The 24,967-nt window shown below is 43.5% G+C and overlaps 1 protein-coding gene across 1 annotated transcript; it reads left to right on the forward strand.

Moving 5' to 3' along the window:
- Window positions 1-4,253: 4,253 nt before the first annotated feature.
- Window positions 4,254-24,812, forward strand: RAB4A (RAB4A, member RAS oncogene family). The gene is made up of 9 exons (XM_029919316.1): window positions 4,254-4,313; window positions 5,313-5,397; window positions 5,553-5,633; window positions 7,795-7,909; window positions 12,583-12,645; window positions 14,207-14,361; window positions 15,538-15,633; window positions 19,589-19,724; window positions 23,802-24,812. Exons 1-8 carry the CDS (start codon window positions 4,254-4,256, stop codon window positions 19,702-19,704), a joined length of 771 nt encoding a protein of 256 aa, XP_029775176.1. The 3' UTR covers window positions 19,705-19,724; window positions 23,802-24,812.
- The last annotated feature ends 155 nt before the right edge of the window (window positions 24,813-24,967 follow it).

Genomic DNA, 24,967 nt, shown 5'->3' on the forward strand with positions numbered 1-24,967 from the left:
ATTTTGCGCTTCTTTTTCTAGGTTCTTGAGTTAGGAACGTAGATAATTGCTTGAGACTTTCTTTTTTCCTAATGTATGCATTTAGTGGTCCAAGTTCGCCTCTCAGCTCTGCTTTAGTGTAGCCCACAACGTTTGAGAGGTTGTGTTTTCTCTTCCATTCAGCCCAATATACTTTTCTGATTTCCCATGAGACTGCTTTAAATCATAGATTATTTAGCAGTGGATTATTTAGGAGCACCTGGGTAACTCAGTGGGTTGAGCGTCCAGCTCTTGATTTTGGCTCAGGTCATGGTCTCAGAGAGTGGGGACTGAGCTCCAGGTCAGGTGCTGTGCTCAGCATGGAACCTGCTTACGATTATCTCTCTCTCTCTCTTTCTCTCTGTGCCCTCTTTCCTACTCAAATTCTTTCTCTCAAATATAAATAAATGTTAAAAATAAAACTTTTTGAAAATAAGTGGATTATTTAGAAGTATCCAAGTATTTGGAAATATTCCTCTTGTTGACTTCTGGTTTGATTACACTGTGGTTGGAGAACACATTCTATATGATTTCCGTTTGTTTAAATGTGTTGAGCTTTGTTTTACGGCCCAGGATATAGTCTAACTTGATGGGTCCTTGAAAACACTGTGTGTACTCCTGTTGGTGGCATATTCTGTACATGTCAGCGGGGTCCGGTTGGTTTACTGTGTGGCTGATTTTCTGTCTTGTTCTCTCTTGGTTGTGAAGAACTCTCAGCGGTGTTGAAGTCTCCAACCATAATTGTGGGTTTCTCTGCTTTTGCTTTTAGTTTTCTCAGTTTTTGCTTGATAAGCTTTTTACCTCTATTATATACACATTTAGGATTCCTATGTTTTTTTTTTTTTTGAAATATAAAGAACATAGCATTTTATTAGTTGAAGGTATGGATTCCTGGGTCTTACTGGTTAGTTTATTCTTTTATCTGTATATAATAACCCTGCTAATATAAACTGCTTAGGCAGTTTTCTTTGATATGAAGTCTGTTTTATCTGACAATAATATTGGTTTCTTTTGGTTAATCTTTGTATGATACAGTTTTTTTTTTCTTTTTTAATTTTTCTTATGTTTATTTATTATTGAGAAAGACAGAAACAGAGCATGAGTGGGGGAGGGGCAGAGAGAGAGGGACACACAGAATCTGAAGCAGCTCCAGGCTCTGAGCTTTGTGCAAAAAGCTTAGAGCCTGACGCAGGGCTTGAACCCACAAATCGTGAGATCATGACCTGAGCCGAAGTCGGACGCTTAACCGACTGAGCCCCTCAGACCCCCTGATACAGCTTTTTCTGTCCTTTCCCCTTCAGCCTGCCTGGTCATTATAATGGGAGTGAGTTTCTCATAGACAGCCTATGGCTGTGGCGTATTTAAGTCTAACCTGCCAATTTTTGTCTCTTAATCAGTACATTTATACATTACCCATTTGCTCTAATTATTGATATATTAAGACTTATTTTTGCCATTTTAAAAGTGCTGTTCTGTTTTTCATTTCTTTTTCCAGAGCTCCTGTAGTTTATGTGAACATTTGTAAGATTCTCTTTTATTTATGTATGCTATTTTTGAGTATATCTCTTTGTATAGCTTTTTTCACGGTGCCTCTAAGTATTACATTGTATGTACATCTCACAGGCTACTGGTGTCATCATTGTGTGCATTTGAGGGTAAGATAAAAACCTTACCTTCTTTGACATCCCTACCCTTGATATAATCATCTGAAATGTTTCCTGTAGTCATATTTAGAATCATATTGGACAGTGTTAATCATTTTTGCTTAAATAGCCAGACATAACTTAGGAAACGCAACGGGACAAGAAGAAAAAGGTTATTGTAGTTATCCATGCTTTGTTTGCCATGGTCTTTCTCCAAGGTTCCTTTTATCATTTACTTTCTGTTTGGAGAACCTCTTTTAACCACGCTTTTAGGATAGGTCTGTTGCTGACAAATTCTGTAGTGTTCTACTGCCCCCTCCCCATCCCCAAGAATGTCTTGATTTCTCTTCCATTCCAGAAGGTCACTGTCACCATATGTAAGATTCTGCATAGAGAGTTCTTCCCTTTCAGCTCTTGAAAAATATTGTGCACTTCCTTCTGGCCTCCGTGGTTTTTTTATGAAAAATCTGCTGTCATTTGGATTACATTTTTCCCTGTTAGGTAAGCTGTGATTTTCTCTGGCCTGTCATTTTCTCTGGCTGCTTTCAAGATTTTTTTTTTTTTTTTTTTGTCTTTAGCTTTCAGAAATTTAGTTACGATGTACATTGGCATGGATTTATTTGGATTCATTGTCTCTGTGATTCAAAGAGCTTTTCAATTCTGGATTTATGTCTCTTGCCAGATTTAGAAAGTTTTCAGCCATTATTTCTTTGAGTATTTCTGCAACCTCGTTTTCTTTTTCCTCTTTTTGTCTGACTCCAGTGATGCAAATATTAGAGCTTTTTTTATAGTCTCAAAGGTCTATGAGGCTCTACTTATTTATATCCTTTTAGTCTGTTTTCTCTTTGTTGTTCAGAACTGGATATTTCCTATCATTTTGTCATCCAGTTCACTGATTGTTTCCCTGCCCCTTTCCATGTTGCAGTGCAGCCCATCTGCTGAACTGTATATTTCAGTTCTAAAATTTCTATTTGGTTCTTCTTTATATGTTTTATTTTCTCCGGTAAGACTTTCTCTTTGCTGAAGATTTCTGTTTTTCATTTGTTTAAAGAGCAGTTAATGTTTAAAAGTTTTCTCTCTTGCTAGGTTGCCCTTGCCTAGTCCTATGGCTAGAGAGACCTGACTTTGTTGGTGCTTTTTAAATGCTGCACACATTGCCATTTCCAGATTGCAGCTTATTCAGCTACAGGTCTTGGATATGTGAGGGCAAAGGAAAGTCCAGAGAACTCACCTCAGATACCATGGTCCCTGGCCAGTCTGCCTTCTCATCTACTTTTAAAATTCTTCTTGTGTTTCTTTTATATATAAAATCTAGGGTGTTAAGTTATACTGAGCAGGAAGAAGAGGGAAAAGTCTATTCCATATTCTTGGAAGCAAAAGTCTACCTTGGCATTGAGTATAATATCGTCTACATTGAATTCTACGTTAGACAGTTTTGTTGTACTTTTTGCTTCAACGCAGTGAGGATATGGTCTCATTGCCTTCTGATCTTTGGGGTAAGGAACTTAGTTTCTACGTCGGGAGTTTTTCCATTCTTTCTGTTTGCCTTTATAGTCTTTGTCTACAGTTTCACTACGGTGATGATATGGTTAAGTGTGGATTTACTCTCACTGACAGTCCCATATCTGGGCCCCTATAATGTTTTTCTGTTTCTTCTCTTTTCCAAGCATCTAGAGTTGTCCCGTCTTTCCTGAAAGCTCAGGTGTGCATTTTTTTTGTGCATCTTTTCTAGATGGTTGACACAGAAGGGTTTTAAGACAAAAGGTTTTTTTTTTAAATTTTTAATATGTATTTTTGAGAGAAAGACAGAGCACAAGCCAAGAAGGGGGAGAGAGAGGGAGCCACAGAGTCTGAACAGGCTCTATCCGGGCTTGTCAGCACAGAACCTCACCTGGGGCTTGATACTCACGAACTGTGAGATCATGACCTGAGCTGAGCCAAAGTTGGACACTTAACCAACTGAGCCACCCAGGTGCCCCATATCATGTTCTTATAATAAGGCAAGCTGGAGAAAAGAAAATCTACTAAGACTATTACAAGGAAGAAAAGATACACTTACAGTACTGTACTGTTAAATCCACATGTAAGTGGACGCACTCAGTTGTTCAAAGGTGAGCTGTGCAATGATTGGGCTTTGTATCTTAAATAGAAGAAGACACTGAACAAGGATGAAAAATTCCAGTATTTTCATTTTAACCTGGGGATCTTAACCATCTTCCCTTTGGCTTCTTAGGTTATAGAAGCTGTTTGATGAGCATGATTAGATCTGACGTGTTTTACTGTGTGTGTGTGTGTTGGGGGGTGGGGGGTAAAATTACATAAGATTTGCCATTTCCTCCATTTTTAGGTCTGCAGTTCATCTGCATTAAGTACATTCACACTGGTGTACAGCCATTCCCGTAGTCTGCCTCCAGAACTTTTTCATCTTTCCAACCTGATACTTGTATTCATTCAGCAACTCCTCGTTTCCCCTCTTCCCCAGCCTCTGGCAGCCGAGTTCTACGTCCTGTCTCTGAATCTTACTAGTCTAGGTGCATTACATAAATGGATCCTACAGATTTCTCCTGTTGTGACTGGGTTGTTTCCCTTAGCATGGTGTCTTTGAGGTCCATCCGTGTTGTGACATGTGTCAGAATTTCCTCGTTCTCAAGGGTGAGTAATATTCCACTGTATGTGTACTCCATATTTTGTTTAATGGATACATGGTTGCTTCTTTTTGGCTACTGTGAATAATGCTACTGTGAGCATGCTTTCAAAACACACAACGAGAAGCATAAAACTTGTTATTTTTAAGCGCTGACAATTCTGATAGCAGCGCTATCCACTAAGCTCATTGCCTGTAACCTCATGGAAATCATGAGAGGTGGAGTCCGCTTCATATGTGAGTGATGATGACTATAGTTCTTAAGAGCAGAGGCTAGGCTAAGCATCTGCCAAGAAGCAGGCTATTTGAGCTTACTTGGGGGAGAGAAGAAGCAAGGGCTAGGAGTGCTTGGTAGGGGTTTGGAAAAGATGTAGGAGGTGACGCTTTCAGAGGTGCAGACCAGGGCACCGGCAGTTCACACGGGGAGTCCAGCAGCATAGGGGTTAGTGGTCGGTAGGTTCTGATCAGAGTGTGAGGGGGAGGGGTGGGCGGGGTCTCTGCAGCACCTGGGCTCCGCATAACTCCAGTTCTTTGCTAACAGAAAAGCAAAATGAATTATTAAGGCAGTGTGATGCCTACTGATGCTACATCATGCTGATTAAATAAATTGCACTAAAGAGTCTTCATTTCCATTTTATGAAAAATAATATCCCAGATTAACTATATTACTCTGTGTAAAGAAGAAACGAATTCCTTCTACACTGATGAGACAAATTTCACACTTGGAATGCTGACTCAAACTTGGCTAAGGCTGTCCTTCCTGAAAGTTACAGATAAGGGCCTAGAAGCAAGACCACAAAAATCCACAAGGGCGGGGGGGGGGGGGGCAGGATACCTATTTTTAAAAGGAAGGGAGTGAACTTCTCAAAGCCTAGAAGATTCCCAGGGATTTTCTTTTGTACAGAAAACACTTGAAATTTCTAGGCCATTTTTGCTTGTCACTGCTTACGTGTATTTCTTTGAGTAGTGACTAGCAAAGGGACAAATTTTATTCATTACAAAAATAGTCCTCAGACTTCCAACATGAAAGGAGCACAGTTTGGAAAAAACCACTGAATTGGGACGTAAGCCAAATATCAAAGAAGCGAAAAGGTGAGTTGACCTGTTCATTGTTGTTTTCACAGAGTAGTTATCTCTTTTTTTCTGTTAGCAAGTAAGATCTTACTAACCTTTTTTTATCATAGTCTAAGAATGACTTTACAGCACATTTTAAAAGTTATTTTTCAATGTCTCTTTTTGTTTTTCAGATTTTTTGTTTAAGTTCTTGGTTATTGGAAATGCGGGAACTGGCAAGTCTTGCTTGCTTCATCAGTTTATAGAAAAAAAATGTAAGTGGCGTCAAATGGTCAATGTCTCATGCACATCTTCTCTCTTGCTCAAATTTGTAGTAAAACTTGTGAATATTATTTCAGGGAAAAGTTATAGTTTAAAAATATGTTAAAATTACATTAAAAGTTTGTTACGTTAAATTTTTAGTGAATGATTGTATTTTAATTAAGATATTTCAGTTTTATGGTGGTCCATTGTTCAGTATATTATCATATTCTACACTTTCCCAGATACTAAAATACATTCCAGATACTGAAATACATACCACATGGTGAAGCGGAAGGCAAAGGAGGAATTTCATTTCCTGACAGGGACCCAGCCGCCCACGGAGCCATGGAAGCGCCTTGTAGATGAACCAGTGGGGTGGGGTCCTCAGCGGCCTCGTCCTGCAGTGAAGACAGTTCTTGCCATCAGTTCTGCTTCACGGGTGAAGGAGCAAGCATAGAGAAGTGGGCATGTGCTCTTGGGATGATCAGCTCACTTGAGATGGTGGTTGGTTAGATCCAAGCCCAGGCCTTTTGACCACAGACCCAAGGTTTTGCCATTGATTGGAGCTCTTTTGGTAGGGGAGGTTGAATTTTTTTATTTCAAGGTATTGTTAAAGACTTGTAAGATCGAAAGACCCTTAAAATAAACAGCGCTTTTATAGCAATGGAAAGAATGGCAGAGGGTGACCTGTTTCACAGCAGTCAGGTAATGACACAGAAACAGTTGATTTTACTTACGGAAGAGCATTAAGCATGCGCACATAAGCAGCGGTGGGTAAAATGGGCGAAGAGATGGCAGAGGGTGTCCAGGCAAAGAGCTTTGAGGATAAAACTGTAGAAGTATGTTCTTCTACTTCCATTTTCCTGATCCAATAACTTGTTGGAACGTCCGTCCGGTGATGGGGACCCAGCACGGGTTAGTCACAGAGCCAGTCCTTACTGAATGTAACAAATACTCCCTCCCTGGGGGGTCCAGGTCTCCTCACAAGTCACCACGACTACAGTGTAGCATTTCAGAAAAGAAGCCCCCCCCCCCCCGCCGAGGACATCGGGGCCACTACCCCCACCTGCTTGTTACTCTGTGTGTCCTCGCTCTGTGGCTGCCCTCCCTGGCTAGTCCTCCCCTAACTCCTCACCATGAGACCGGTCCATGTGTTGTGTTGGTCCGCAGGGTCTACACCTGATGGGGAAGCTTTCACCTTATTCCTCTTATGGCCATGTAGCCATCAGGGCGCCCTCCGACTTTAGCCATCGCCCTCTGAGGTGTTTACTCCGAGGTTACTTGGTAACTTGAATTCTGGAATGTCCACACTAGTTCCACGCCATCTGAGACAGGCTTGTGTGGTCAGTGGGAACCTGCCCTGTGCACACAGACCCCCCCGCCCCAGGAACACTCTGCACCCTCAGGTGGCATCCCTGACTTCTGTCCTGCGGTTATGAAGCAGAAGCCAGTCCTGAGCCGAGGAGCCATACTCGGCGTCGGCTCGGCCCCCGTCACCACAGACTTCTTCCACAGGCCGCTTCCTCCGGGCGGGCTTGGCAAGCCACTGAGCTTGCCCGCCTCCGGCACACACAGTATTGACCTCTCCAGCAAGGCCACCCCAGTTATTGCCGTGCAATACTAAATCCACCGTAAGATGCATAGAGGCTTTCGGTTTAGGTTTTTGGGGGGGGGGGGGTTTAATCGTTTCCTCTTTTTCCCTTCATCTTTGGTGTCCATCAAGTTTCTCTGGGGGCTACGGTGCTTTTCCTTCCCTTTGAGTTCTTTGAAATATTGATCCATTCAGATAGTGGGAATTCTTACCTCTTCGTTACTGACCCAACGTGTAGGCCTGTCCCTGGGCTGGAAGCCCTCGGGGGGTTCCCGGGTACTTGATGCGGTCACCGTTGGTGAGCGCCCTCCCCGTGGACGGCTAGATGGGGTTCTCGTGCGGTGTAGCATATGGTTTGTCTTAGGGGCCTGGGAAGAGCCTTATCACCTCCTGCAGAAGAGGAAGTGTGTGCATTCGGTTTAAAACAGTGAGTGCTTCCTATCAACTGACTATTGGAAAAATGAAAGGCGACAGTAAATTACATTTCCATTGACTTTAACCCTTGATTTTACTTGTTTAAACCCGTAAGCCTGCTTCTTTAATGTTCTAAAATTAAATATCTTGTTCTCTTTCTTTTTCAGTCAAAGATGACTCAAATCATACAATAGGAGTGGAGTTTGGTTCAAAGATAATAAATGTTGGTGGTAAATATGTAAAGTTACAGATATGGGACACGGCAGGCCAAGAACGATTCAGGTAGCTTTCTCTCTAACTTAATAAAACTCTTTGAAAATTGGATTTGAAATAATCAGTTTTAGTCTTAATATATCTAGTCGTCTTCTCTCCTGCACAGATTTCAGAAACTTTACCTCTGGAAGCTTTCAGAGAAGCTTCTTGTCTTAAAGGACTGTGTTCTCCACACAGCACTGATTTACTAAAAAACACGTTAGACTCTCTTTTGAGAGAACACACCCTAATGTAGAGGCCAAGTTATTCTTTGGGACTAGTGAGTAGGAGGTGGTGGTGTGTATTCTGCAGTTTGCTTTTAAATTAAAATTAGGGCAAAGTAATGGCACAATAATTGCTTCTCTCTCTTTCCACTTTTAAAGGAGGATTTTTTAAAACCTCTTTTGGGATTTTCTTTCATTTTACATTAGCTGGGGCATGTTCTGATGGCTGAGGTACGTCCCACCGAATACTCTCCCCTGCACATTTTTATTACACTGTAGTCATAACTGATGTTTGGAAATACGACCCCAGATCACTGCATATGAGATTACGTGTGTAATGTTCTGTAACTACTAATGCAGGGAAGTGGATGGATGTTGTACTTGTGTTTTCTGAACAGATACACAAAGTCAAAACAGAACAGATTCTCATGGTTTTAAAATTGTTAGGTAAAACTCACTCTCATTGTAAGCATTTCATTTCATTAAAGTCAGGAGCATATTATATTTTAAATGTTCAGTAGTTGTTTGCTTCAACAATATCAAAACCATTTTTAATCACGATCATTCTTCTGAAACCACTGCTGAAACATGCAGACTTGTTTTCCCACCCCCAAACCCTCACCGGAGTGACTATAAAATAATGGAAATGGCATTAACTCACAAACACCCAGAAAGGGAGGGTGCATAGTTATGATTAAGAGATTTTTTTTAAATGTTAAAGAGAGGAAGTACGTGGTGACTGACTGGAAGCCATCACCTGAGTGCCCGTAATGGGGGAGGCAGGGAGCTGGCGGCCGTGTCTTCCTGCTGAGTCCCAGGAAAGGTCAGGATTTGGAAGCATCTGGTTCTACAGGAGGAGGTTTAAGTGTGTATATGTGTGTGTGCTCGCACACAGGATGAGAAGTTCAGTCTCTGAGTTACAGAAGGGTCTAGAGGCAAAGTCATAAGGCACAGCAGGAGGCAGGGAGGAGGGAAGGACCGAAAAGAAGGAAACTTGTGAAAGTCTGTGAATCTTAGTCCTCTTCCCTGACCGCTGGCCGCCAGCTGCACATTCAGGAGAAACAAGTTTTCTCTGCCAAAAAATGAGTAGCTCCAAAGGTAAGCCCTAAATATATTAACATGTTGGCTTCCCCAATGAAATAGCCCAATCTCTGGGATTTTCTACTGAAGAAATGAGATTCCAGATGTCTTGGGCCCACCTGACACCAAATACATATGAAAGGGGGGAAATCCCCACTGGTGTGGATCATGTGAAATTCCAGAGGACAGGGAGGAAGTGAAGGCACAAAAAGATCCTAAGAAGAAAAAACAGGACTAGAACTGGGAATCGCATTTCACATTCAACAGCAACACGCAGAAGCCACAAGATATTGAAGGCTTGCCTTCCTAACTCAGCCTGAAAAACTCCTTTCCAACCTCAAATTCTAGACGGAGGCAAACTATCAATCAAGAGTGAGAATAAAGTCAGAAGACCTTCAGATACTCAAGAACAGGGGAAACAAAGGTTCTCTTTCACATACTCTTTCTTAGAAACTTCAGGAGGATATGCTTCATCAGTACAAAGCAGTAACCCTGAAAGTAGACCCTCCAGCGGGGGAGAACAGTCAGGCTCCAGAGGGCCGCTGCAGGCGAGGGTGCTGCTTCGAGTGGGCTACGAGTGGGCTAGATTCTTAGCCAAGCAGGACAGCGGTAAGCCCTGAAACTCGTAAGTCAACCGGTTTCATAAGCATTTTATAGGAATATGAAAGCAAATGCCAGAAAACGGAAACTAAGATCCAGGCAAGTTGGGACCTTGGTGCATTTCTTTGTGGCTTCTCCAAAGCCCTGGGGAGATGGAATCTAGCACATAGACGGTCAGCATTCTGTCAGTGACCTCGTTTAGGAAAAAAGTCAAATCCGAAGGAAAGTACCCGCCTTGGGCGTGGGGCTCCAGGAAGAGTGAGGCAGGAGACAGCGGAGTTTCATGTGAGACTATAAGTGGTATTTCCTTTTCAGACTCTGCACCTGTAGGACTCTGGTTTAAGTTACTTTTTAGAAACATTAACTACCTCAAAAAAGTATGCTTCAAAGCTTTAACTTGTATACATGAATAATTTGTTAGACACCATATGTCAAAATACAGCTTTTTAAAATGAATCACTCAACAGATATAACTCTTAACATACCTCTTTCTCTAGAAACTAGATGTCTGCCAGTTTCTAGAAACTAAAATAGAGAGTTGCCTCAACACCTGGGGGGAAAGCGGCCTCCCTGAGCTCCGGGAGGAGCTCACAGGCCGGCCCTTCTCCCGCCGCGCCTGTCTGCCGCTCCGCCAGCGCGCGCCCTGCTGCAGAGCGCGGCCCGAAGGTGGAAAGGAGAAGCTTCAAGCTACCTGTGTGCCTTTGGAGTTTAAGAGCTAAAAAGAACATTTAAAAATAGCTGCCCTTTTCAAAGTATCAAAGTAATCTTGAGTCATGTTGTTTGTTTTTGCTAAGTTCCCCAGTTTTCTTTCTGCACCGAAGATAGGCACTGGTCTGTGATGTCTATTTTCTGACACCAAATGGGGGTTTTTCCACACCTGTTCTCCAGTTTTCCAACACCAGCTCGGTGTCCCAACAGTTCAACTCCAGTCTGTCTCCTGCCGGCGTTAACATCAGACCCTGCAGGCTAAGGGTCCAACCCACCTGCTCCCACTTCATACACTAGTTATAAAGTAGGTGTCCAGGCCACCTCCTGTCCGCCCAGCAGCACACAAATTCACAGGTTCCCGTGAAACAGCCCCAGGTTCCATAATCTGTTAGAACAACTCACACAAGTTAGAAAAGCGCCGCATTTGTGGTTACCAGTCTATCGTAAAGGCTACAACCCACGAACAGCCAGATGGAAGAGACGCACGGGGCCGTGTGTGCGGGGATTGAGTGCTGAGCTCCCAGGCCCTCTCTGGGTGCTCTGCCCTCCCAGCACCTCCATGTGATGGTGAACTCAGAAGCTCTCTGAACCCCATCATTTAGGGGTTCTTACGGAGGTTTCAGTAGGTAAACACGACTGGTTACATCATTGACTGTTGGCAATTGAAGTCAATTTCCAGCCCCTGAGCACAGGAAGCCTTTGTAGGTGTTGATGAGGAAGTTGGTTGCTCAGGAAAGTGTACCAAGGGACACAAGTGACAGTGGGGACATGCATGGTAGTGGGTGACTGCAGGGGTGCAAGCAGAGACCTGGGGGATTGGGTTGGGATGGAACTGATTAAGATAGAAGATGGCACAACTTTGGGTACATCAGTTAGTGAGCCAAGACCTGACGGATGGGTCCAGTATGGAAATGAGCAAAAGGAGGAGGTGGGGATAAAAGCAGAGCTTTCTGGCTGTGTAAACAGAGGGATGGTGGTATTCCCCACCCCCCAAAACAGAGTGGACATAGCAGATAGGAACCAAAATGTTGCGTCTTGTAAATGTTAAGTGTGACGTGTTCACGGGCAGCCACGAGGAGATGTTGGGGCAGCAGCTGGCTCTTACAGAAGTCTGAGCTGAAGATCACTCTCACGTCAAGGTGTGAAGAGAGGAGAGAACCCGGGCCTGAGCCCCAGCCCTGGGGAACTCCAGTGTAAACAAGGCAGGCTCAGGAAGAGTGACCCAGAGCTGGAGGAGGAGAAATGGCCAGTGAGGGAGGAGAGGCGGTGGCTGCAGAAGTGCCGGGAGGGAGGTGGGATCTGGGAGGGGGGAGGCAAGTCGGAGGGATGGGGACCAAGAAATACTGCTGGACTTGGAGACGGGCGCCAGAGCAGGGGTGAAGAAAAGGAGACACTGGCCGAGGGGCTTGGGTGCAGGGGAAGAGCACACGACAGACGGCAGCCACGGGGCTTGTGCCGCGGAGCTGGTGGATTGAGACGGGAGGTGGCTGAGCACTTTCTCTGTGGCTGGAGGGCAGAGGCTGATACTGCGAGAAAGCATAGAACTGAGAGAAAATAGGAAGACTGCAAGAACAGAGAAGGTGTCAGAGGCCCACATAGGTAACGGCTTCCCCATTAGGAGTGGGGAGGGGAAGGAAGGTGAGGACGGGGGCAGTGGGGGTAGTGGATATGGATTCCTGGTTGGATGATGAGCGGATTCCCTTTTCCCAGGAAAAGAGTGGAGCAGCTGTGCAGGGCCTTGGGGAAGCCTGGCACTCCCCAGAGGAAGCAGGGTAGGGGTGCCGGTGGCTCCCGGACACTTGTCCCTCCTTGTGAGGCCAGAGGTAATCTTAGGTGCTGTGGGAGCTCGTCCTCTCCTGCCAGGAAGTGTCCTGGTTATCTCAGCCTAGCGTCCCCCAGCTCCCCAGCACGTCTGTGACATGCGTCCAGACAGACGAACCCCTGGTGTACACATCCGGATGTCTGTCTGAGTCGTTTTGGGCTTGAGCACTGCCAGTCCCTGTGTGGCGGTTTGCAAAGCAAAGTAGGTGACAGTGATCAGAGGGAAGGGACCCTGGTCGGCCGGAAATAAGAGCAGTGTGACTCTTCCAGGTCCGTGACGAGGAGCTACTACAGAGGGGCCGCGGGAGCACTGCTGGTCTACGACATCACCAGGTAACGTGACCCACCCCCACCCCCCCGGGTGGAGGAGGCCGAGCCTCTGCTCCCTGGAGTCCAGAGTCCGGCCTCCTGTGCACACGCATCGTGTGCCACCTGCCTGGGATTCTGGACCCCCCCAGCCCTTTCATCCGGGGTCGTACAGGGTCTGAGCCGGCTGCTGCCATCCCTCGGCCAGCGAGGAGATGCATCAGTGAGGTTTTAGAAAAAGCATCCCCAGCGCTTCATTATGTTTCTTAGCCTGATGCTTTGACACATTCCTCAGGGCTCCCAAAGTGAAGGTTTATGTGCGGTGAATCACTAGAAGTCATCGATGTTGACGGCTGTTTGGGCCCCAGGCTCTGGGCTCTGATCGCCCGGGTTCACATGCAGCTCCGAGCTGTTGGCCACGTGGTCCTCAGGGGAAGGAGTCGGAGCGTCTGGACTTCGGTTTCCTGGTCCGTTACAGGGAGTGCTGATAGTTGTGTAAGATTTGTGAGGTTGGCAGCTGGTTGAATCCGTTAGCGTGAAGCTCTTGGCACATCATAAGGGTCTGAGTGCACTGTCCTGTGTGTAGCAACCGCCCACATATCATGAATGAAATTAGAAATGTAGTTCCTTGGTCTCGCTTGCCCCATCTCGAGGGCTCAGTAGCCGCACATGGCTGGTGGTTGCTGTATAGGACACTGTGGATTCTAGAACATCCTGTCCTGGCGGAAGCCCCGTCAGACAGCACTGAGCTCAGCGTGTGCCGGCACCACCTTAAACATGTCATCTCTACCTATCATCTGGCAGCTCTTCCCGGGTAGCAACATGCCCAGTGTCACCTGCTGCTGTGACACCCAGTCTGTGTGTTCGGAAGGAGGCACACTGGCGATGAGGTGGGTGGCTCCTGGCCCGGCCCTACCACACTTGCTCAGGTAGTGAAAGGCTCAGCCTGCTAACTGCAGGGTCATCAGGCTGTGTGTGCCAGCCGGGCACATTGGTCCCTGAATGTACCCGGGCAGAACACGCCAGGTCTCGGAGTTGGTCCTGGAGGCGGACAGACCTGGTCAAGTCCCGGTTCCACCACTGGCTGCTTGTGTCACTTCTGGCACCTTAAATAATCTCTTGGGGCCTCAGGTTTCTCTAGGAAAAGGGAGATAGAGCTTATGTCACAGAGTCTTTATAAAGAAAGTGATAAATTCCTACGAGGTACGAGCGTGCTGCGCACATCTGCTAAACGGCCACAGTTAGCTGTTAAAGCTTGCGTCCCCATGTTGCACGTAACTGAGCTTCGAGCTTCAAGCTCAGTAAATATTAGTAAAACAAATGAAGGACCTCTGTTTCCTTTTGCAACGACAGGGCAAAAACATAGCAAAATATCTGACTTACTGTTTCCACTTTTCTGGAAAAACAAACCAACAAACAAACCGTGTGGTATGGTGTGTCACTGAGCGCTCCAGGTCCCTGAGTGACCTGAAAGGTCGCTGACATTCCCCTGGCGTGTTTGAAAGCAGTGTGAGTAGTGTGAGCGACTGGACAGAGTTGCTAGTTTTGTAAAATACATGTATTATTTTCACAATCTTATATTATGCAGCCGAGAAACCTACAATGCGCTTACTAATTGGTTAACAGATGCCAGAATGCTAGCAAGTCAGAACATTGTGATCATCCTCTGTGGGAACAAGAAGGACCTGGACGCAGATCGGGAAGTGACTTTCTTAGAAGCCTCCAGATTTGCTCAAGAAAATGGCAAGTAACCTTTTGCTTAATACTACTGCTTTTCAGATGGGCAGATCTGGGGATAATAACATTTCTCTGAGTTTACAACATCTACTGGAATTTTAGGATTCAGCCGTACTTAAGAAAAGTGATATTTCCTGTTGTTTTTAGTAAATGTAGACTTATTTAACCTATTTTCGCTGTACTGCATTCTGCCTGCCAGGGTTATGATGATGGTGAAAGCAGATGTACTAATACTGTGTAATGACCTTTTGGTCCAAGGTCTTTGAACAGCCCAGGCTTTGGTCTAAAGTGAAGTTTATAATAATAATTTTTAAAGGCCCTAATCAGATGATGACTTGTCCTTTTTTTTTTTTCCCAATGTAATTTGGAGCTAAGTTGGTGAAATGTTGGATCTAAACAAAAGAAGATGCAGTGGAAGAGATATTAGGTTTATTGGCTTTATTTTACTTACATTAAATTTAAGCCACTTGGTTATAGATGCCTTTGAAACCTCTCTGAATTTCCACATAGAACATCAGAGAATGACACATAAAATTAACGTTGCTCATAGATAATAGAATGATCAGAATTTAGACATCTTAAATAATTTTCATAACCAGTCAAGAACTAAAATATCCTAGTGTCAATTTGCACGTGGAGCCCAGGACTACCAACTGGCACTCCTACAGGTTGGCTGGTTTGGTGCTAAGAAAATAAGCATGTGAGAACCTAAGGCCTCACGAGTTTGTAAAGAAACCCTTTAGAAATTCAGAAGCCAGGAGAGCCGGCCTTTCCGCTGGGTTGGTAAGCGCCCTGAAGATAAGAAGAGTATTAACTGATAGAAGACCTCCTTGCCGTAGGAGTGACAAGCCGCAGTGTAGCCCGCCCCCAGACGAAAACCTTTTCGTCATACCCATGGTTTGGAGGATATCCGTCCCGTGTCGCAGCCTCCCAACAGACCCCGAGCGCGGCCTCTCCAGGGGCCATCAGTGCTGGCATGGGGCATCTCTCACTTTGCAGCAAAGCTCAGAAGTCTTCTAACATTTAAAAAAATATATTTATATTTACTGGTTTTCTTTGCAGAAGTGTGTGGTATTTAAGTAATAAATTCTGTTTGCCCGCCATTCGAAGAGAAGCTGTTGGTAATTGAATTGTGATCGTCTTCTAAACATGGCTTCGTGTTTTGTTTGATGTCACTTTTAGAGCTGATGTTTTTGGAAACAAGCGCCCTAACGGGGGAGAATGTGGAAGAGGCCTTTGTACAATGTGCAAGGAAAATACTTAACAAAATTGAATCAGGTAAAGGGTTTCCATTGATAAGCTTTTCTTTAGCATATTTTACCCTCTAGCCCAATAGTATCACCTTTTAATTTTCCAGGAGTGATTTAGTCAAAGGGTATTCTCTCTACACCTGCCAACCTCAGATCGCCACTTATGGTTTTGGAGGTCTTGTCCATGTGGCTGAGGTGAAAACCCACCCTTGTTCATAGTGGCTCCTGTGCCCCCCTGGTGAGAGGGGGTGGGCAGGCAGGCCTTCAGTGGCTGTTTGCTTTCAGAACCACGGCCTTTTGGGGATCCATCGCTTAGGGGAGGAAGATCGGATCTCTGTTCACTGTCTGTCAGCAGCTTGCAAGCCCTGCTGGGCCACGGTCGTGCTGCATGATGGGGGACCACCTGCATGAGGTTAAGGAAGCTATGGGCACATGCATGATGTTGGCGCTCACAGCTTGCACATCGTGGATGATTTATGTCTGACACTAACTGAGCATCCTCAGTAGTAACCTGTCTCATTGTTGTATTTGTTGCTTCAGTAAAAATGAATTTAAAATAAGCAGGGGCGCCTGAGTGGCTCTGCTAGTTAAGTGTCTGACTTTGGCTCTAGCCATCATCTCATGGTTCATGAACTCGAGCCCTGCATTGGGCTCTCTGCTCTCAGTGCAGAGCCTGCTTCGGATCCTCCGTCTCCCTCTCCTCTCCTGCTTGCACGCACACTCTCTCTCTCAAAATTAAATAAACATTTTTTTAAAACATAAAAAAATTAAAATAAATAGCCCTAGGCAGCTGACAAAATACTATGTAGTTGTCATTATTAAAGTTAACTTTAGTTAAATATTACCAAAATTCTATGTAGACATTCACTTTTTAATTAATTTACTCAAGTATATGAATGTCGGATCTTTATCAGGTGCTGGGACACAAACATGGAGTAATCACAACCCTTGTCCTCAAGAAGCTGACTTTCATGAGACACATCAAAGATAATTACGATGCAGTGTGGTGGACACAGTCATTGAGAAGCACATAGAATCCTGGGGTCAGCGGAGGCGGGGAACCTGCCCGGCCGGGTCATCAAGATGGTGTCAGGAAGGTTCTAAGAGGAGGTGATGACCGAGCAGCCCAGGGGGTGGCGGGGGGCAGTCCAGCAGACAGGACAGCAAGAGTTGAGATGGGAAATGACGGCAGAGAACAGAGAGACTGCGGTGGGGGTGGCGGGGGAGAAGGTTGGACAGAGGCACCAGCCAGGCTAGTGATTCTCATCAAGGATCTGGAACTTTATCTTGTGGGTTACTGAGTCTCAACTCTGGCTGTACACTAACGTCACCCGGGATGCACGAAAAATCAGATCCCAGGCCCCACCTCTTGAGATGCTGATTAACTGGGCTGAAGCATCGTCCAGGCATCAGCATCTCTAAAAGCCCCCGTGTGTGATTGATGCTGGTGTTCATCCAGGATTGAGAACCACTGCTGCAGAGGATGGGAAGCTATTCAGGGATGGGAAGCAGTGAGTAATAATGTCAAGTTGGGACCCGAGATAAATCATGCGTGTAGGTGGCCATGTTGAGGACAGAGGGAAAGACCAGGAAAGCAATTAAGGCATTTTTGAGTAATCCAAGTAAAATATGACTGATTAGAACTTTAAGGAGGATGTAGAAATAGAGAGAAAGAGATATAGATGAATCTAAGAAGTATTTTGGTAGTAGCATCATATGACTCCAATGCTAAATAGTAGGGCGGGGCAGTTGATTTGTGGTGGGGGGTGGAGAGGTGGGGTCAGAAAGGCATGAGGAGCCAAGGACAACTAGATGTCACACTTGGGTAACTCAGTAAAGAGATGTCATTAAGCCAAGGATAGGCTGGCTCAAGGGAATGAAGGGGATTCTGCTTGGGGCATGTTCCCTTTGCAGGGCCACTGGCACAACAGGCATGTACAGTTACGAGCTCGGGGGGAGGTCTGGGCCGGCGATACCCACTTGGGAGTCGTCAGTACGTAGGAGTAGTCAAAACTAGGGGGGAATGTGGTCATCCGAGAGCGGCTGCGAGTGAGAAAAGCAGTGGTCGAAAGCAGAACCATGGAGACTAAGAGAGAAGAGAAGGAACCTACGAAAGAGAAGGAAATGGTCAGAGATGTCTGGAAAGAACCAGGAGAAAGTGGGTATCTTTTCAGCCAAAATGGTAAGAGTCCAAGACTTGTTTGCCATCACGTGAGATGGAGAACAGTCTCATAAGCTAAGAACTAAGCTAAAAAATCTGCACGGGGCGGGTGATATCATTGATCATCTTCATCAAGAACAGCTCCAGTAGAATTATGAAAATAGAAGACAGCAACTGAGGAACAAAGAGGAAGTGAGAAAGAGTGAGTTTTTATTCCTCTCTTGAGGAGGAAGGTACTGGTATCGTAAAGTACAAAGGATCAAAGAGGTTTTGTGATGGAGGACATTTTAGCATTTTTAAGTACTAAGAAAGAAAATGAGGTAGAAGAGAAAGGAGAGGAGGTAGGGAGAAGACATGACAGAGAAAGTAGGGTGCTCGAGGCGGTGGAGGGAGAGAGGGTCAGGGCCCCGATACAAGAGAGGGACACTTCATCCTTCTGGATTTTCTTGATCTGAAAACAGAATTTTTTTTTTTTTACTAAATTTGGTACAAAAACTTACTTTTAAAGACTCTATAACATACATACATTGTTATTAAAATTGGCTTGGTGTTGAGTATTATTGAGCTCAGCATGAGGTTTTATTTAATTAGCTTGCTGCCTTAATACTGCACCCATGAATATAGTATATATGAATTGACTCATTTAAAACTTTCAAGATATATTTCTTCTGAGATCATCAAAATCATAATTACATCTAGGTGAAAGAATATAAAGATAGTAATTAAAATTTTTCAGCAGTACTTTTTAAACTTTCCAAATACATAGTACATTCTGTTATTTCCTCCTCTTTTTTTTCTTACACACGTTAGCATACTATAGATTCTGCTGCACCTTGTTTTTTGTACTTATTAGATCTACGGATGATTACAAATCAACATATAGAGACTTCCCTACACATATGTATGCTAATGTACCTAGGCCCGTATTTTGTGTGTGTGTGTAATATTCCGTTGTCTGTGGTGCCATAATTTGTTTAGCCAGTCTACTTTGGACATTTGGATTATTGCCAACATCTTGCTGTCACAAATAATACTGCAGTAAATAACTTCTATATTACCATTTCGCATGTATGTGTATAGGATAGGTTTCTAGGAGTGGAACTGCCCAGTCAAGGAACGTAAGTACTCGGATATAAGGTCGAGGCTGTCCCATTCCTGCTGTCCTGGTTGTAGCTCTTTAGAGTCCCACTAGGATGAAGCCAAGTGCTTAGCGCATGAAAGTCACGTCCACAGGGTATATTATCATGCTCGTGTTCTTAGCAGTCCAGTAAGTAGGAAATGGTCCCCTTGTCGTTTAATTTGAAATTAATTTATCTTTGTGTACCTAATATATGCACATAATTCCAAATTCAAAAAATATGAAGGAGGCTGCAGTGAAAGTCTCCCTCCACAACCCCTCTCGAGTCCCTAAGCCATCTAAAACTGCTTCCTAAGGTCAGCCGTCATTATCACTTCCGTCTGTGTCCTTCCAAAGATAAAACATGTATGCTTTTATTCAAAACACTTGTTTATCTTTTTTTAATGTCTGCTTGTTTGAGAGAGTGCGAGTGGAGGAGGGACAGAGAGAGAGAGAGAAATACCCCGCACAGGCTGCGTGCACACTGTCAGCGCAGAGCCTGAAGCAGGGCTCGAACTCCTAACCCCTGAGGTCACGACCTGAGCCCGAGTCCACAGAGTCAGATGTGTAACTGACTGCGCCACCCGGACCCCGCAGAACGCTGTTTGTACACAGTGCTCTGCACTTTTGCTTTCTTCACTTGGTATGTTTTGGGGATCACAGAAGCATAAAAACTTTTTTCAAGAAGGCTTGCTTGGTCCTCAGGTGAGCTGGACCCAGAAAGGATGGGCTCCGGGATCCAGTACGGGGACGCTGCGCTGAGGCAGCTGCGGTCACCGCGTCGCGCGCAGGCCCCAGGCGCTCAGGAGTGTGGCTGTTAGGAGCTGCCTGCGCTGCACAGGTAGGTGCCCGCGTCACAGCGTCTCTGCCGGGGCCACCTTGTGCTCCTCATTATTGGGGAGCTCGGGACCAGTTGCTGTCGCTTCTCACAGCCACATTGAAGCAGAAATGTGACTATAATCAAAAGTAGGTATTTTCAACAACAGCGTTGAAACATTCTCCTCAAGCTCACATGGAACATTCATCAAGACAGACCTCATTCTAAGCCATAAAGCACACCTTAACAAATTTAAAGATTAGAAATCATACGGTGTCATCTCTTAGACCACAATGGAATTGAACTAGAAATCAGTAACAGAAAGACGACCAGAATATCCAAAATATGTGGAGGTTAAACAATACACTTTTAAATAACTGTGGGTCAAAGAAGAAATCTCAAGCAGAACTTAAAAACATTTTGAATTAAATGAAAATCAAAACACGACTTCTCAAAATGTGGAATGTAGTGTAAGCCGTGTTACAGGGAAATTTATAGCATTGAATGCATACTTAGAAAAGAAGAAAGATCTAAAAATCAGTCATCTGAAACTAGAAAAAGAAGAGCAAATTAAATTCAAAGTAGGCAGAAGAAATAATAAAAACTAGAGCAGAAATCAGTGAAATTAAAACCAAGAAATCAGTCGAGAAAAATCAAAATCAAAGCTGATTTATTGAAAGAGATCAATAAAATAAATAACCTCATAGCCAGGCTAATTAAGAAAAAGGAGGGACATAAATTACTAATATCAGAAATGAAAGAGGGGACATCACTGCAGATCCTGTGGACATTAAAAGGATAATAAAAGAACACTATGCCCACAAATTTGATAATATAGATGAAACAGACCAATTCCTTGAAAGGCCTATTTGCCAAAATTCAAGAAAAAAAATAGACAATTTAAATAAGTCTACATCTATTTTTAAAAATGAACCAATAATTAATAATCTTTGAAAACAGAAAACACTAGGCCCGGATGGGTTCACTAGTGAGTTCTACCATTTAAGGAAGAAATTACACCATTTCCCTACAAACTCTTTTCACAGGACAGAAGCAGCTAGAATATGTCCTACGTCATTCTATGAGACCAGCATTACCCTAATTCCAACACCAAACAAAGACATTACAAGAAAACTACAGAGCAGTGTCTCTCATGAATATAGATGCAAAAATCCTCAGTAAAATTTTAGTAAATCAAATCCAACACTGTACAAAAGAATTCTATTCCACTTCCAGATGGGATTCATCCCAGGCATGGAAGGCTGGTTCGACATTCCAGAGTCAGTTCTTGTAATCCATCCATCAGCGGGTTACAGAAGAAAAATCACAACCCCACCAAGAGGAAAGTCATTTGACAAAATCCAGCACCCATTCATGATGAAACTTCTCAGTAAACTAGGACCTGAGGGGAATTTCCTCAACTTGGTGAAGAATATCTATAGGAAACTACTGCTAACATCATTAAACTTGAAGCTTTCCAGCTCATACAAGAAACAAGGCAAGGATGTCTCGTCTCGCCACTCCTTTTCAGCATCATGCTGGAAGTTCTAGCCAATGCAGTAAGACCAAAAATGGAAATAAAAGGTACACAGAGAGGGAAGGAAGAAATCAATATCTTTGTTCACAGATAATATGGTTCTTTTGTGGAAAATCCAAAAGAATCCACGAACTCCTACATAAGCAGTCGTATGGCAGGGTTATATAGCAGGACACAAGGTTAATATGCAAAACTCACTTTCCTATATGCCAGCAATGAATAAGTACAATTTGAAATTAAAAACACAATACTGTGTATATTAGCATTCAACAAAAAGAGAAGTACTTAGGTCTAATTCTAACAAATTATGTAGAAGATCTGTATTAGGAAAAACCCAAGTGATTCCAAAGTTGACATGGAGTGGAAGAAGACCCAAAATAAGCAGCACGGTGTTAAAGAAGAACAAAGCTGGACGACCATGGCCCTGGGACTTCCAGACACTATACAGCTGTGGTCGTCCAGACAGTTTGGTATTGATGAAAGAGTGCACAGATAGATCCATGGAACAGAACAGAGAGCACAGAAATAACACCCACATAAATATAGTCAACTGATCTTTGATGAAGGAGCAAAGGTAGTCCTTGCAACAGATGGTGCTGGAGCAACTGGCTAGCTACGTGCCCCCCCCCCAAAAAAAATCTCTAGACACATACACACATACCTTGCTCCCTTCTTCACAACAATTAAGTCAAAATGGATCACCAGCCCAAATGTAAAACAGAAAACCGTAAGACTCCTACCAGATGACAGAGGAAAAAAAACCTAGATGACCTTCAGTATAATGCTGACTTCTTAGATACAGCACCAAAGGCAAGATCCATGAAAGAACCAGTTGATAAGCTGGATTCCATTACAAAACTTGGACTCTAGAAAAGACACCAAGAGAGTGAGAAGACAAGCCACAGACTGGGAGAAAATATTTCTAAAAGACATCTAGTAAAGGATTGTTATCCAAATAATATAAAGAACCCTTAAAATATAACAGAAAGAAGGCAACCCAATTTAAAAATGGTCCCAAGACCTTAACAGACACCAAAGAAGACATGCCATAGATGGCAGGAAGTATATGAAAAGATACTGCATATCATATATATGTCATCAGGGAAAAGCAAATTAAAACAACGATGAGATAACACTACGACATACTTATTAGAACGGCTAACACTAAAGACACTGACAACACCAAATGCTAGCAAGGATGTGGAGCAGTGGGAACTGCCATTCACTGCTGCCGGGAATGCAAAATGGTCCAGCCAGTTGGGAAGACAGCGTGGCAGCTTCTTATGAGACTAAACCTACTCCTACAATACGATCCGGCAGTCTCACTTCTTGATATTTACCCAAAGGAGTTGAAAACACAGGAATCTGCACATGAACATTTATAGCAGCTTTATTCATAATTACCAAAACTTGGAAACAACTAAGATGTCCTTCCGCAAATGTAACTAAACTGTGGTACATCCAGGCAATGGACTATTATTCAGCGCTAAAAAGAAAAAAGAAAAAAAAAAGCTTCACGCCATGAAAAGGCCACATACTGTATGGTTTCAACAATATGACATTCTGGAAAAGGCAAAACTATGGAGATAATTAAAAGACCAGGGGCTGGGGATGGGAGGGATGAACAGGTGGAGCATAGAGGGTATTTGGGGCCATGAAAATACTCCATGTGATACTGTAATGATGGATACATGTCATTATGATTTGTCCAAGCCCATACAATGCACAGCATCAAGAGCGAACTGTCGTGTAAATAGTGGACTCTGGGTGGTAATGACGTGTCAGTGTAGATTTATCTGTTGTGACAAATGTTCCACTCTGGTCTGGGATGCCGATCAGAAGGGAGGCTCTGCATGTATGCGGGCCAGCAGGTATCTGGGAATTTGGGACATCTACGAACTTCTCCCCCATTTTTGTTTTGAACCTCAAACTGCTCACAAAAAGTAAAATCTTAATAAGAAAACCAACCACTAAAATAACACGATGAAGAGGTTTGGCTAATAAGCCAACCCAGGAATGAGAAGGAAATAAACACATAATTAATCTAAATCATCAAAATGACGGCTGAAGGAGGAAAGGGGGAGGAAAGAACAGATCAGACAAATAGAAAAACAAACAGAAAATGGTAGATTAAACTCTACAAATTAAAAAAAAAAGAAGTTCTGCTTAAAAGAATGTAAACTTTATAGGAAATCCTTAGGCTCTTAGTTAGAAAGGCAGGAAGGGAGGTTGTTGATGGGATTAATTGAGGTAGAGAGTCTTCTGCCTTTGTATCCATACAGAGACTTTACTGGGTTAATTGAAGTCTAAATGAAGGTGTCTGTTGCTAAAATAGAAGTCTTATTTATAAAATTTACAAGTAGAGATCTTGCCTTTGGAAGGCTTCCCTTCTTCCACCTCCTGCAGTGGACTTTTTATGCACCTGCAACATCATCTAACAGGCCTACGTTACATTTAAGTGAAGTCAGAAGATATATTCACCAAGTCCCTGTGGGACTTTAAGTTGTATTTGTCTGTACATTTATAGTTATGCATATTTCTAAATTGTTTTTAATATTTTTTAGGTGTTCAGGCGTTATTTGGGACACACTTGTTGGAGCTTGAAGTTTTTTACCACCATCTTCTTCTACTTTATACAGAAGTAGAGATTTCTGTGAAGAAAAGTAATGTGGGGTGATACGCAGGCTAGTAGATGTGACACGGCAAATCATGTAATAAATCTCGTTAAATGGACAGGACCATTAGAGGCATACATGTATGTAAAAGTTTTCTGTTCCATGTTTTCCCTTCCATCTTTGGTTTAAATCCTCACTGTGTGCTGTATATAGACTCTCCTTGCTCAATACGTCTCCACAGCATGGTATCTGATGTAGGATATGATAGAACGTTGCTCTCGTGCAGTCTAAAATTTTACTTTTCTTAATCATATGAACTAAAACCTGTTGATGGTGAGTGTACTTTGATCATCACGTCAGCTACATTGCACAGTTGGGTATTGATGACCTAATATTCAAAGACTCTGGCATTGATGGCCAGTGCGATGCTTCTTTAATTCCGTTTGCCACGGTCCACAAAGTGTTTACGTAACCCACACTTGAAATACTAGACCAGTAGTTACTCAGACACGGAAATAAAATGGAAAATGGGAGTTTTTCCATGAACTTGACCCTTCCAGCACTCTGTTGATATTAAAGCACCTTCATCCAGATCGATTCAGGAAGTGTAGCCAGAGCACCTACTGGGTTTTAGGCACCGTGATTAGCACTAAGGATTCTGTTCCCTTTACCCAAACCTACTAGGAAATTGATTCTACTTTCATCTGTTGGTAAACACGCTGGACAGTGTAACTGGGCTGCTCACGTGTCCCCGTCTGGTCTCCTGCTGGAAATCACTGCTCGTTACCTGTGCTTCTCCGAGGATTCAGTGTATGACGTCACTGCCTCTTTTTTAAGCTTTTGTTGTTTTGTGTTCATTTTAAGGAAACCCACTAAATCCAGTTGATATTAAAGGAATACCACTCATCAAGCAATTTCTGTATAGCTTTTGCTGAATACTTAAATGCCTTACTACAGTTATCAAGTTGACATGTTTTTAATTCACATAAGGTATATTGAAGGATAATATATATTGTATTACAAAGACTTGTTCTGACATCTTAAAATGTCAATGCAAAAAACATAATAGAACTTTTTTTTAAGTTGAAATACAGTATTATTTAAGGCTAAAGGGT

The sequence above is a fragment of the Suricata suricatta genome, chromosome 2 (assembly GCF_006229205.1).
Source record: "Suricata suricatta isolate VVHF042 chromosome 2, meerkat_22Aug2017_6uvM2_HiC, whole genome shotgun sequence".
NCBI lineage: Eukaryota > Metazoa > Chordata > Mammalia > Carnivora > Herpestidae > Suricata > Suricata suricatta.